Source organism: Phaenicophaeus curvirostris, chromosome 18 (genome assembly GCF_032191515.1).
Source record: "Phaenicophaeus curvirostris isolate KB17595 chromosome 18, BPBGC_Pcur_1.0, whole genome shotgun sequence".
NCBI classification, from domain to species: domain Eukaryota; kingdom Metazoa; phylum Chordata; class Aves; order Cuculiformes; family Cuculidae; genus Phaenicophaeus; species Phaenicophaeus curvirostris.
Genome location: NC_091409.1, coordinates 10346226 through 10359092, shown reverse-complemented (window position 1 = coordinate 10359092; position 12867 = coordinate 10346226). Strand labels below are relative to the sequence as shown.

Sequence of the window (12867 nt, the reverse complement as noted above, 5' to 3'; positions counted from 1 at the left end):
CCGGGTTCCCTAGATCTTGCCCCAGTCTGAGTCCCCACAGTGGGGATAGTGCTCGTGGGTGCTGCACACGGGGAGTGACACAGATGCAGGGCCCCTGCTGCTGTGACCCCTGTGTCCTGCCTTACTGGGAAGGGGTTGGAATAGCAGTGATATCATCGGCAGGGAGCCTGACTCATCCTGGCTCTTCAGCACAAGCTGTGCTGCTCAGCAGGGCACCCATTTTATTCCAATTAAATGAGTGCAGGCAAGCCAGCTCCACAGAATGACTTTTTTTTTTTTTTCGCTTGTGCCTAAGCATGCTTGCCCCTGGCCAAAAGGCAAGAGGGGACAGAGGGGAAGCTGAAGTCAGTGGAGAATTTCCACTTCTGATAGAGAGCCCTAAGAATAAGCCTCACCGGATACCTGCAGGGTATCATCGGATACCGCAGCATCCCCATGGCCGTTGTGCCTCCAGTGAAGGCTGACGGCACCATATTGTGTCAACAGCCCTCGCCCTAACCACAAATACTCGTGTCCTTGGGAGGCGTCCCCTGGAGATCCAGGTCGCAAACTCAAGTAGGAATGACTTCTCTTCTCCTTTCCAGGACACAGAGCTCAGCTCCGGCCAGAAGTCCCGAGGGGAGGCAGCACCAAAGCGCCCCGGTCATCAGGAGAAAATGTAACATGACTTGTTCCTCCAGCCATTCCCGCTCAGGTGGGTTTGGGAGGTGAGTCGGAGCTGTGGACTGCGGATGGAGCCGAGAAGGAGTTGGTGCTCAGGGAAAGGTGAGCCAGTGTCAGGCAGGTGAATCACTGGTGAAAACAGATCTTGTTCTCTAGGAGGCGTGCATGGCCAGGGCTGGGAGTGAGCTGCAGTTTGCCTCCATCAGTGAACTGTGGAGTGAAGAGCAAAACAAGGCAAGGCTGCTTTCCCAGTAAATGAGGTGATACACTGCAAGGGAGTAGCTTGCAGCCAGCAGCAGGCAAGGCTCCAGCGACCCGTGGTCCTGCAGCTCCCTTAAAAGGGGTGATTTTAGCCTGGGACAGCAGGAAGACAGAAAAGCCATAAACACCCTGGAAGGAATATGGGCTGCTGAGAAACGAGCATCTCTGCAGGGCTGGGGAGGGGGGTGAGCTGGAGGGAGCTGGGCTGCGTGAAGATTCTGTCTGGCCAGGGTTCAGCTCTGTGACAGGAGCTGACAGGCTCCTTGGCCGTGCCCTACCCCGGATCAGGGTGGTTGGCTCCCAGGACTGGCTCTCCAGGGATGCAGCCAGCAGGCACCCTGCCTCCATCTCTGTCGTCAATGCACTTGCTGGCCTTTCTTCCTACTGCCCCGAGAGCCACAGGCCATCGCTGTGAGTCACTTTGGCCACATCCCAGGGTGCTCATAGTACAGCAGCCCAAGGAGGTAGGAAAGACCCTGCCATGAGCCAGGCTGGAGGGATTTACCGCTCCCTGCAAACTGCAGACAAACCAGCTTTGGGGTTCAGCAAGAAGAGCAGATGCCTCTGCCCTTGCTCGGGTGCCCCTGAAGTGGCTCGCACCACCAGAAGGGGTAGGGTTGCAGCTCTATGGCAGGATAGGTTTGCTCCAATTTTAACTTGTTCAGTTATTTCTCTCTTCTCAGCATTTTTTGGGAAGGGGATGAGAGCAGCAGAACACTTTAATGAAGTCACAGAGCTAAAGACTTTATCATTAAAATATTGGTGTAGCTGAAGATACAGCTAAGACAGAAGAAGGAAAGTAAAGACTTTTGAATAGGATTACCTTTATTTTAGTGCTATGTATCAATTTAACATTTGTATAATTCATCTACCTTTTTATTTAATCCAGTCATTGCATAGCTTGACCACTCAGGGACTTTAATTTTTTCAGAAACTAAGGTGTAATTGACTGACACTTGCTAACACAGTACTGTTCAAATGCTTAAATCTTAATCATTGAAGACCTGCAAATGTGATTTCTTCTGGTTTTAAATAGTTTATTTTTTTTTTAAATATTGAAAGGCTTTCTACACAGAGCTGGAAGAATCTTTACCAGAGCCCCTCATCGGAGTCTGTCCCTCCCTGAAAGAAGGATCCTGCGGCTCCCTTCAGGTCTCTCAGAGCTGGAAGGTGCCTGACCAGGCACTGGGAATTCCTGATGCTGCACCCATGGGCGAGGGCTGCTCAGCGGGACCTGTGCTGCCTAGCGGCAAAGGGTCTCACCGTCTTCAGAGCCAATGCAGAGGGCATCGCCTGTCCCAGCAGAACTGGATGCTCTGCAGTAGTTGTCTTGGAACCAATGTCACCAGAAAGACAAGCTCCAGCCTTGCAAACAGACTGTGTTACCCCAACCTTGCAGTTTGACAGTGGGTGGTGTTCAGACCCACCAGCTCTGGCAGCCGCTGAGTTAGTGAGAGGGCCCTGCTCCACTGGTCTATCTCCCTCTCACATTCCCTGATGGTCCTCAGCCTCTTTACCTCTTCCCTTAGCTCCTCCACCATACGAAGGAGTTCCCCCACTTGAGTGCAGCTTTCACAAGTGGAACCAGGACCAGAGGCACGAGCAGGTGCCTCAAAATGTCCGCCCCACCCCAGAACTCACTGTCCTGCTGCCGGGAGCTGCCGAGGAAGCCCACTGACTGACACTTGCTAACACAGTACTGTTCAAATGCTTAAATCTTAATCATTGAAGACCTGCAAATGTGATTTCTTCTGCTTTTAAATAGTTTATTTTTTTTTTTAAATATTGAAAGGCTCTCTGCACAGAGCTGTAAGAATCTTTACCGGAGCCCCTCATTGGAGTCTATCCCTCCCTGAAAGAAGGATCCTGCGGCTCCCTTCAGGTCTCTCAGAGCTGGAAGGTGCCTGACCAGGCACAGGGAATTCCTGATGCTGCACCCATGGGCGAGGGCTGCTCAGCGGGACCCGCGCTGCCTAGCGGCAAAGGGTCTCACCGTCTTCAGAGCCAATGCAGAGGGCATCGCCTGTCCCAGCAGAACTGGATGCTCTGCAGTAGTTGTCTTGGAACCAATGTCACCAGAGAGACAAGCTCCAGCCTTGCAAACAGGCTGCGATGGCCCTGTCGGTATCACCTGAACCTGTTGAGCGCTTGCAGGAATTGCAGCTGGAGTTTTGCCTTGGGGTTGCTCTTATGACTGCTCAGCCACTAACCCCTATCAGATGAGACCTTGAGGAACAGAAGACGTTGAGCGGTGCATGGCTCTAAGGCCCCAGAGGTGCTTCCAGTGACTGGACTGGCTCTGGTGTGTGAGGATGAGCTGGGTTTTTCCTTGGTGTTTCAACACATCCACATCTCTTCTGGAAGGATGGACACAACCTGTCCCAGCATCCCAAAGGAAGCCTGAGCAAAACCGCCTTGTTAAATATCTGACAGCCCAGCTCCCACCAGATTCAATGAGCATTCCTGCCCTGGCTGGGGCGACAGGATTGGCAAGAGCTGTTGTCAATAGATCTGCTGCCCTGGCAGAGATGGGCGATGCAATTCTAGCCCTACAGCTGGAGGGAAAACGAGCATCCAAGATAGGCCTGCACCACAGGACGGCCTTCAATGCTGTGCCCGTCACTGGAGAAAGGTCCCTGTGTCCTCGAAGCTGTACACATGCAGGTCCAGATCAGAGACTATGAAGGACCATCCATAAAATATCACGTAAACTTCAGCTCTTGCCTGAAACACCTGGAGAAAAACCTTTTGGGGGGCTGCGAATGGCTGCCAGGCATGACAGGTCAGAAAGAAGCTCTTGAGGCAGCAGTGACTGCCTCGATTTGGTGGGATTATTCATTTTGAGGGGGTGCAGCTTAATACATCCATAGCCACCAATAAGGGGGGGTGTCCCCATTACCCAAGGCGCAGTTGGCCCCAGAGCTCCCCTGTCTCAGAGGTGTGATGGTACGGCCCGTGGTCCGGTAGACCTGCCAGTACCCGGCAACGAGCACAACACAGTGGTTCTGCCCTGCTGTTGATGCACTTCTCCTCTCATCTCAGCACTTCTTTGCCCCCAGATAGCATTTCTGCCCTGATCCTGTCCCAGACCAACTTCCCTACGCCCAACGTAGCCCTTCTCTGCTCCCAAAACATCCCTTTTGCCCTATTCTTGAGGTTCCCCTGCTCCCAGCCCCATCCTTCTCTCCTGCTCCCAGCCCTGTCTTTCTCCTCTGCTCCCAATGCCCTTGATGCGAGACTTTCACCTTTCCACCTGCTCCCAGCGCCTCCGTCCCCATCAGATGATGAAGGCCTGGAGGAAGAGGATGCTGATCCTCAAGGAGGTACAAGCCCTGCTCCACGGAGGACGACACCCCCTGCACTGAGCGGGGAGCAGGCGCTGTGGGGATGGTGTGGGTTTGTGCCCTGCTCTGGGGAGCGCAGGGGACCGGGAGCTGTGCTCACCCTTTCCAGCCACCTTGCAAGGTGGTGAGAAGCCACCTAGGATGGGAGAAGCCCTTGTGGGTTGCTCAGCCCTGGCTGAAACCGAGCATCCCCACGTGGCGGGACGTGTCCCCAGGGGACACCTGGGTGCCCTGGGCTTGTGTGGGAGGGATGCTTGCTGGGAGCAGCTGGGGGATACGCGCAGCCTGAGCTGGTCCCTCCTCTCCCCTCTCCAGGTTGGACCGCTGGCAGCTCAGCCCTACCCACAGAGTGAGATGGAGCCAAAAAGACATCTGAGGAGGGTAAGGAGCTTCTGGGCGCCGAGGCGGGTTGGGGGCCAGGGTGTGTGCCCAAGGCCCCACGGGGCAGGGAGCAGGGCTGCTCACTCCTATGCTCTCTGCTCTGCCAGATCCACAAGGCTATGCCAGCTGCCAAAATTGTGAAGGAAAGCAAGTGTAGGATCCTCCAGATGAAGGCACTGCTCCGTGGGTTCTGGTGGGTGCTGGCGTCGAAGGAGCCGCTCAGCCTGCAGCTGGCTCCTGGCTGAGGATGTGCCCGGGGGTCCCAGTGCCCCACGGTTCTCCCCAGGCAGCAAGAGGGGGCAGGGTTGCCAAGACCCGTCCCCCACAGGTTGCCTTGTCTGGCCAGGGTCAGACTAATGCACTTTTCTGCTTGGCTTTTGGCTCAGGCTGTTTAACATCATGCTGGAAGCTGTCAAGATGGCTGCCACCAAAGCGGGTTGGAGGAAGGATTTAGATGAGGATGAGGCAATGGATAAAGACGTAGAGATGACCATGGATGTGGAGATGGAGGAGGTGGAGGAGAAGGAAGAGGAAATGTGGATAGACCCACCACCACCAGAACAGGCACGTGCTCCTCACCCGCTGCCCACAGCCAGGCTGAGTTGCCTGCTGCGGGAACACAGCACCCGGTCTCCTTGTCCTGGTGACACAAGAGCCACCAGGCACTTGCCCTGAGCACCCATCCGCTTTGGGAAGGGTGGGATTTCTTAGGCAACCCTAGTCTAACCCTAAACCCAGGTGGGGCGTAGCGCTGGTGGCAGGGTCCTGCTCTCCCCAGCGTGTCCCAGAGCTGTGGCAAATGGAATGCCCATCAGGATGAACCCCAGCCTGCTGCTGCCACTGAGCCAGCTTGGGAACCCCAGCTCTGCTGGACGAGGTGTTTCTCGTTAGTCAGAGGTCGTACCTCCTGCTTCCTTTCCAGGCTTTGCAGAGGTGTGGTGCTTGGTTGAGAGTGGATGAGAGTGAAGAAGGTGAAAGATATGGTGAGGATGAAGAAGATGATGAGGACGAAGATTATGGGGACGAGGACGATGAGGATGAGTATGATGAGGATGAAGGTTATGAGACCGAAGATTTTGAGGACATGGATGATGAGGATGAAGATGATGAGGACGAGGATGATGAGGATGATGAGGATGATGAGGATGATGAGGATGAAGGATATGATAACGAAGATGATGAGGACGAGGATGATGAGGACGAGGATGATGAGGACGAAGATGATGAGGACGAGGATGAAGAAGACGTGTAGAATGGTAGAATGTTATTTTAAGTTGTTTTCCTGTAAATAAAATTGATTGTTGTTTGTTCAGACCTAAGCTCTCTCTCTTAACCCTGCATTTGCTGTAGACACACGAGGTGCTTGCAGAGCTGAGGTTTCCACTTGCTCTGCATTCCCCAGGCTGGAGGTGGCTGTGGGTGCTGGCACTGCCACCCCAGGGGCAGGAGGTCCCTGTGCACAGAGCAGGTGCTGCTTATGGAGGGGGTTGGTACTGGGAACCAGTGGGGTTCATGGGCTGTTGGAGAGTGGTGTCCCCAGCAGCAAAGCTGTTGCCAACAGAGAGCGAGCTCTGATGCGACCATCAGACCTGCAGTGAAGCCATCAGAGCAGCCAGGAAACCTGCTCCCCTTCCTGCTGGAAGAAAAGGAAAGCAGCTCATGGAACGAGAGCCAGGATCAGGCCGTAAAGATGCAAAATCCTGACTGGTGCCCCAGAGGACAGCGCAGCCTTGGGAATGGCGGGTGCCAGGGTCAGGGCAGAAAGTTTTGCAGCTGCAGGTGCTGAGATTTATGGCTTTGAACCTACATGCACCCAGGGATTTGCTTTGCGTCCTGTGTGGATTTACCCCACATTCGCACAGGAGCCTCAACCCGAAGCAAAGCAAATCTCGCCCTGCCGTGATTCCTGCCACTGGCAGGGTGGAGGTAAATGGAGTTAACTCCAGCTGGAGGCCAGTTACAAGTGGTGTCCCCCAGGGCTCAGTGCTGGGTCCAGCCCTGTTCAATGTCTTTATCAATGACCTGGATGAGGGGATCAAATACACCCTTAGCAAGTTTGCAGATGACACTAAGCTGGGTGGAAGTGTCGATCTGCGGGAGGGTCGGGAGGCTCCAAAGGGATCTGAACAGGCTGAACCGCTGGGCTGAGACCAGTGGGATGAGGTTTAACAAGGCCAAATGCCGGGTCCTGCACTTGGGGCACAACAACCCTGAGCAGCTACAGACTGGGAGAAGTCTGAGCAACGAAGAGCAACAAAGCTGGTGAAGGGGCTGGAGAACAGGCCTTATGAGGAACGGCTGAGAGAGCTGGGGGTGTTTAGCCTGGAGAAGAGGAGGCTGAGGGGAGACCTCATTGCTCTCTACAACTCCCTGAAAGGAGGTTGTGGAGAGGAGGGAGCTGGGCTCTTCTCCCAAGTGACAGGGGACAGGACGAGAGGGAATGGCCTCAAGCTCCACCAGGGGAGGTTCAGGCTGGACATTAGGAAAAAATATTTCACGAGAAGGGTCATTGTGCACTGGAACAGGCTGCCCAGGGAGGGGGTTGAGTCCCCTTCCCTGGAGGGGTTTAAGGGACGGGTGGACGAGGCGCTGAGGGACATGGTTTAGTGATTGATGGGAATGGTTGGACTCGATGATCCGGTGGGTCCTTTCCAGCCTGGTGATTCTGTGACAGGCGGCGTGTGGGGGTGCAGGGGAGGGGGTGTCCCGGGGTGCGGGGTTGGAGCCGCGGGGGCTGCGATCCCGGGGCCGCCCCCAGCTGCTCGTTAGCCGCTCTCCCTCATTAACGAGCCGCTCATTAGCAGCAGCCGGGGCCGGGCGCTCTCCCCGTGGGGGCGGGGGCGCTGCGGGCCGTGGGGAGAGGGCAGCGGCGGGGCTGGAGCCCTCCCGGGCGGAGCGATGGGGCAGCGGGGCACGGCCGTGCTGCTGCTCGCCCTCGGTGAGGATCGTCTCTGCCCCCTTCTCTCCCTCCCTTTCCTCCCTCCCTTTCTCCCCCTCGGGTGTCTGGGCCGGGGGGACGATGCGGGGTCCCTTTCTTCCCCCTTGTCCCCTTCTCCTTCTCCCTCCTCTGTCCCCTTCTTCTTCTTCTCCTTCTCCCCTCTCTGTCCCCTTCTTTTTCTTCTTCTCCTTCTCCCCTCTCTGTCCCCTCCTTTTTCTTCTTCTCCTTCTCCCCTCTCTGTCCCCTCCTTTTTCTTCTTCTCCTTCTCCCCTCTCTGTCCCCTCCTTTTTCTTCTTCTCCTTCTCCCCTCTCTGTCCCCTCCTTTTTCTTCTTCTCCTTCTCCCCTCTCTGTCCCCTCCTTTTTCTTCTTCTCCTTCTCCCCTCTCTGTGCCCTCCTTTTTCTTCTTCTCCTTCTCCCCCTTCTGTCCCCTCCTTTTTCTTCTTCTCCTTCTCCCCCTTCTGTCCCCTCCTTTTTCTTCTTCTCCTTCTCCCCCTTCTGTCCCCTCCTTTTTCTTCTTCTCCTTCTCCCCCTTCTGTCCCCTCCTTTTTCTTCTTCTCCTTCTCCCCCTTCTGTCCCCTCCTTTTTCTTCTTCTCCTTCTCCCCTCTCTGTCCCCTCCTTTTTCTTCTTCTGCTTCTCCCCCTTCTGTCCCCTCCTTTTTCTTCTTCTGCTTCTCCCCCCTCTGTCCCCTTCTTCTTCTGCTGCTTCTCCCCCCTCTGTCCCCTTCTTCTTCTTCTGCTTCTCCCCCCTCTGTCCCCTTCTTCTTCTTCTGCTTCTCCCCCCTCTGTCCCCTTCTTCTTCTTCTGCTTCTCCCCACTCTGTCCCCTTCTTCTCCCCCTGTCTCGGTGCTGCACATCTCTCCCCGATGGGCTCTTGGGTGCCTGCGCAGGGAGTGGGTGATGCAGGGTCCCCTCTCTCTCTCTGTCTCTCCCTCCTCCTGGCTCGGTGCTGTGTCTCTCCTGGGTGGGTCCTGGCTGCCGGTGCCCTCCCTGTCCCTGCCCTCCGTGGGTGCTGGGGGCAGTGGGGTGCCCCGACTCTCCCTGGCAGAGCGGCTCTTTCAGGCTCTCTGCAAATGCAGGCAGGGCTGGGGACAGGAGAGGGACCTCGTGGGCCACCTGCGTGGAAAGGGGAGCTCATGGTGCCTGGGTGGCACCGGTGCTGTGACAGCCCAGGGATGCCTGCGTCCCCCCAGGAGGGACGTGGGCTCTGTCTCCAAGGGTCTGGGTGCTCCCTCTGACCCCTCGGTGGCTGGCAGGGCACCTGGCTGGGCTGCAGGCGTCGGGCACTGCCTGTGCCAACATTTACCAAGGCTTCTCGGACTGCGTCCTCAAGCTGGGGGAGAACATGGCCACGTATGGGGAGGTGGATGGCCTCGAGCTGCAGGAGTTGCCCCGAGTATGTGGGTGAGTACGGGACCCCACGGGGACCCCCTGCATGTTCCTCTGTCAGGTTGGTCCTCAGAGGAGGGTGTGTTGGGGGGTGTCCAGGGGGCTTTTTGGCACTGTCCTGTGCTGGGTGCTGCTGTCTGAACTCTTCTGCACTCCTGGATGCTGCTGGGGTGTGCACACACACGTGCTCCCCACCTTGCTTGGATTTCCCACAGTCCCAGTGAGCCCCCTCCTGCCATTCCTCCATCTGTCTGTCTGTCTGCTGCTCGGCTCGAGCCAGGATTCCGCACCCTTGGGCCTCGCACCATCACGTCCCCGCGGAGCTTTGCCAGCTGGAGTTTGCATCCCCAGCCCTTAGCAGTAGCTCCAACAGCCAGAACTCATTCCACCAGCTCCTGCACACCCGCAGCAGGGAGGAGCAGGGCTGGTGGGACTCAGACCCTTCTGCCCTGCAGGGAAGTCTTCTCTGGACACCAGGAATTCATCCAGGGACTCACGTGCGGCTGGACTGTCCCAGGTAGCAGCCTGCAACCCGCTGAAAGCTGGATCCTGCTGCCCAAACCAAGTCTCCTCCCTCCTTCCCTACCTGCTAAGATCCTTCATCCTTCTGGCTTGAATTTGCCCCAGCCCTGTTTTTTGTGAGGTTGTTGCGATGGTGTTTTGAGGATGTTACCTTCAGCAAAATGGATAAAGTAGTAAAAGAGTTGGGTAATCAGGGCAGGTTTGGGGAAACGTCTGCTTAAAAAGCAAATGAGCAGAAATACTGATGTGTGGGTGGCAAGAGGAGTGTTGAAATGGAACGTTTAGACAGATAGATGGAAGCAGCTCTGTGTCCCCAGCAGTGAGTTGTGGGGCATGAAAAGGATTTGTAAGGAAATGCAGACAAGTAATTAAGGGAAAATCCCCATCCTTTAGGGCAGTGGAAGCCTGTCAGGGCAAGGAATTGTTTGCCTTTAACCCTCAGTGTTCTCCACTGCCGTCTGCTTTCCTCTCTGGGTCCCCTCTCTGGGAGCACGGGTTGAGGGATGGATGTGGAGCTGGGACCTGGCATCTTGGCTCGCGGTGCTGCCCTGGAGCTGGCATGGGCAGGCTGCTGAGAGCACCTGCCTGGCTGAGCAGATGGAGACTGTGAAGGGTGGAACACTGGGAATTGCCTTCCCAGCTGAAAGCAGAACCAGGCATCATCCCCCTCTGCCTTCCCTGGCCAACCTTTGCCCGAAGACATGGGCCAGGTTTAACCCTCAGCTGGCAGAGCTGCCTTCCACTGCAGCTCAAGAGTGAGGGAGGGAGGTTACGTGGGTGGGCACCAGCTTTTCTCATTATCTGGGGACATTTATTCTGCCACAGTGACTCGGTTTAATGAACTCCCTCACAGCTGGTGTTCTGATGCAAGCCCTGGTAGGAGAAGCAAGTGGAGTGCTCAGGTCCACCTCCCTGTGCAAGAGTTGTCTCCAGAGAAAACAAAGCACTTGGACAAAATCAAGAAGTCATGGGGAAATGTTAGTGGGAAGTGTGGCAAAGAGCCTTACCTGTCCCTTTGGGAAGTTTTTGTTTTGGAGAGGCACCAGTTCCAGTTTAGCGGATGGCCTGTGGCATTTGCTGAGACTTTTGAGCCCCTGCTGTTTTATTTGGTGGGTTTGTACCTACAGAACGGAGACCTCGCCTGTGAATTCAGCTGAGTCGGGACTTAACAGGCATGATAATGTGCATGCAGCATGGAGAGAGTCCAGAGAAGAGCAATGAAGCTGGTGAAGGGGCTGGAGAACAGGCCTTATGAGGAACGGCTGAGAGAGCTGGGGGTGTTTAGCTTGGAGAAGAGGAGGCTGAGGGGAGACCTCATTGCTCTCTTCAACTACCTGAAAGGAGGTTGTGGAGAGGAGGGAGCTGGGCTCTTCTCCCAGGTGACAGGGGACAGGATGAGAGGGAATGGCCTCAAGCTCCACCAGGGGAGGTTCAGGCTGGACATTAGGAAAAAATATTTCACGGGAAGGGTCATTGGTCACTGGCAGAGGCTGCCCAGGGAGGGGGTTGAGTCCCCTTCCCTGGAGGGGTTTAAGGGACGGGTGGACGAGGTGCTGAGGGACATGGTTTAGTGTTTGATAGGAATGGTTGGACTCGATGATCCAGTGGGTCTTTTCCAGCCTGGTGATTCTATGATTCTAACCACTGGACATTGGGTGCCCTCCCTGTCATTTGATAAGGAGCCGAATGCCCCAGTGTCCTCAGAGAGCAGCTGAAATAAATCAGGCAGGGGTGCTCATTCTTGTCCTCCCTCTCTTGCTGTGTGTGGGACACAGCCCAGCCTGGTTCCTGCTGTCCTGGTCCTCGAACAGCTAGAGCCCATCCCTGCCTGCTGAGTTTGACACCTGGGGTAGGGAGCTTGTTGGTACTGGGTGTAACCCAGCTTCTTCAGAGCCACTGTGCTTCTTCACCAGAGGTAAGGAAAGAGCTCAGGGAAGGGATAAAGCCTTGGCAGGCTGGATACTGCTCTGAACAAATGAAACATGGGGTCATCCCGTGTGATCTTGGCCCCAGTGCGCTGGCATCCACTACACCCCTCCTTGGAAAACCTTCTTGAGAGCTGTGGTTTTCAGCTCTGTTTCTGCTGGGTTTTTTTTCCCTGCATGGTTCTAGCTCTGGACTGGGAAAGAAAAAAAAATCCAAGTCTCTGTGCTCACAGGAGGCAGCCAAGGGGTCTTCAGTAAGCAGCAGCTGGTTTGTTCACGCAGGATTGAGAGTTATCTTTGCCTGTCTTGTTTTTCCCTAGTGCTCCCCAAGAGCCTTTTTCCATTGAAAGGCTTCTACTTGCGCAGGTTAATACCTAGCAGATAAATGGAGATTTATCTAATGAGAACGCAGTTAATAACTGTGCCTGCCCCCCTTACCTTTGTTGTAAAGCTGTGACAGTCTGTGGGAGCCCTTGTCCTTCCTTTGTGCTCGTGTTTTGCCCTTGACTCAGCTTGGAGAAAGCTATGAATGAAACCCGCTGGGTCTTCTGTTTGCAGCCAGTTTCTAGGTACTCGGGGTGCTTGGTGCCAAAGGGGAGCATTTGTTAATGGAAAATAATGGATTTTATTGACTTTCGGAGTAAGAAAACAAAAAAAGGATGAAATAATTTCAGTGTGTTTTGGTGTTTGGAGTTTTAGCCAAGGTGCTCTGGGAGATGATGGAGGTAGTGCCAAAATGCCAATGTTGTCTCTGCTCAAAGGGCAGGCTCGGGGCAGCAGGGCTCTGCCCGGCTCCTTGGTGTTGTGCTACCGCAAAGGACTGATGGTGGGTGTCTCCCCTGGCTGCAGGTACTGGGATGAATTTCACACGTGCGCACTGGCAGCACTCTGGGAGTGCCAGAAGGAAGCAGCAGCCATCTGGGAGATGCTGAGAAAAGAGTCTCGAAAAATCAAATTTCAAGGCAGCTTGTTCGACCTCTGCAGCCCCAGCACAGCCCAAAGCTTTGCCTGGACCCATGTTCCCAATATTTCCATCCTCAGCATCCCCCTCATCGTCACTTGGCTGAACTTATGAACTGCAGCTCTGTAAGTATCACAACAATGGTGGTGTCAGCGTGTGTTGTGGCATCTTTCCAATCGTTTTCCCAAACCCTTGAGGAATACTGTGTGGTGCTCAGTGAACACTTGGCTCCATGCTGCACCCATGAGACATGGAAAAGCTCAGCAGCATCTCCTGGGTTATGCTGTTTCTCTGTAATTTGGACTAACACCTGCCTCCTTCTGCCTCGAGGCAGATCTCCCCTGGAGATCCAGGTCGCAAACTCAGGTAGGAATGACTTCTCTTCTCCTTTCCAGGACACAGAGCTCAGCTCCGGCCAGAAGTCCCGAGGGGAGGCAGCACCAAAGCGCCCCGGTCATCAGGAGAAAATGTAACATGACTTGTTC

At 55.1% G+C, this 12867-nt stretch overlaps 2 protein-coding genes across 5 annotated transcripts; both read left to right on the top strand.

Annotated features, from left to right (window-relative positions):
- Positions 1–2533: 2533 nt before the first annotated feature.
- LOC138728360 (nucleolin-like) lies at positions 2534–5963 on the top strand. Of its 3 annotated transcripts, XM_069871658.1 has the most exons (6): positions 2536–3706; positions 4188–4247; positions 4584–4649; positions 4757–4842; positions 5036–5213; positions 5572–5963. In XM_069871658.1, the coding sequence occupies exons 2-6, from the start codon at positions 4206–4208 to the stop codon at positions 5899–5901; spliced, it is 702 nt and encodes a 233-aa protein (XP_069727759.1). In that variant the 5' UTR covers positions 2536–3706; positions 4188–4205; the 3' UTR covers positions 5902–5963. The 3 variants fall into 3 exon arrangements, with proteins under 3 accessions (XP_069727758.1, XP_069727759.1, XP_069727760.1); XM_069871657.1 differs by having other exon boundaries at positions 2534–4247; XM_069871659.1 differs by lacking the exon at positions 4188–4247 and having other exon boundaries at positions 2539–3706.
- Positions 5964–7544: 1581 nt separating this feature from the next.
- Positions 7545–12862, top strand: LOC138728495 (neuritin-like). Of its 2 annotated transcripts, XM_069871902.1 has the most exons (4): positions 7545–7587; positions 8842–8989; positions 12271–12507; positions 12778–12862. In XM_069871902.1, exons 1-3 carry the CDS (start codon positions 7548–7550, stop codon positions 12494–12496), a joined length of 414 nt encoding a protein of 137 aa, XP_069728003.1. In that variant the 5' UTR covers positions 7545–7547; the 3' UTR covers positions 12497–12507; positions 12778–12862. The 2 variants fall into 2 exon arrangements, with proteins under 2 accessions (XP_069728003.1, XP_069728002.1); XM_069871901.1 differs by lacking the exon at positions 12778–12862 and having other exon boundaries at positions 12271–12703.
- The last annotated feature ends 5 nt before the right edge of the window (positions 12863–12867 follow it).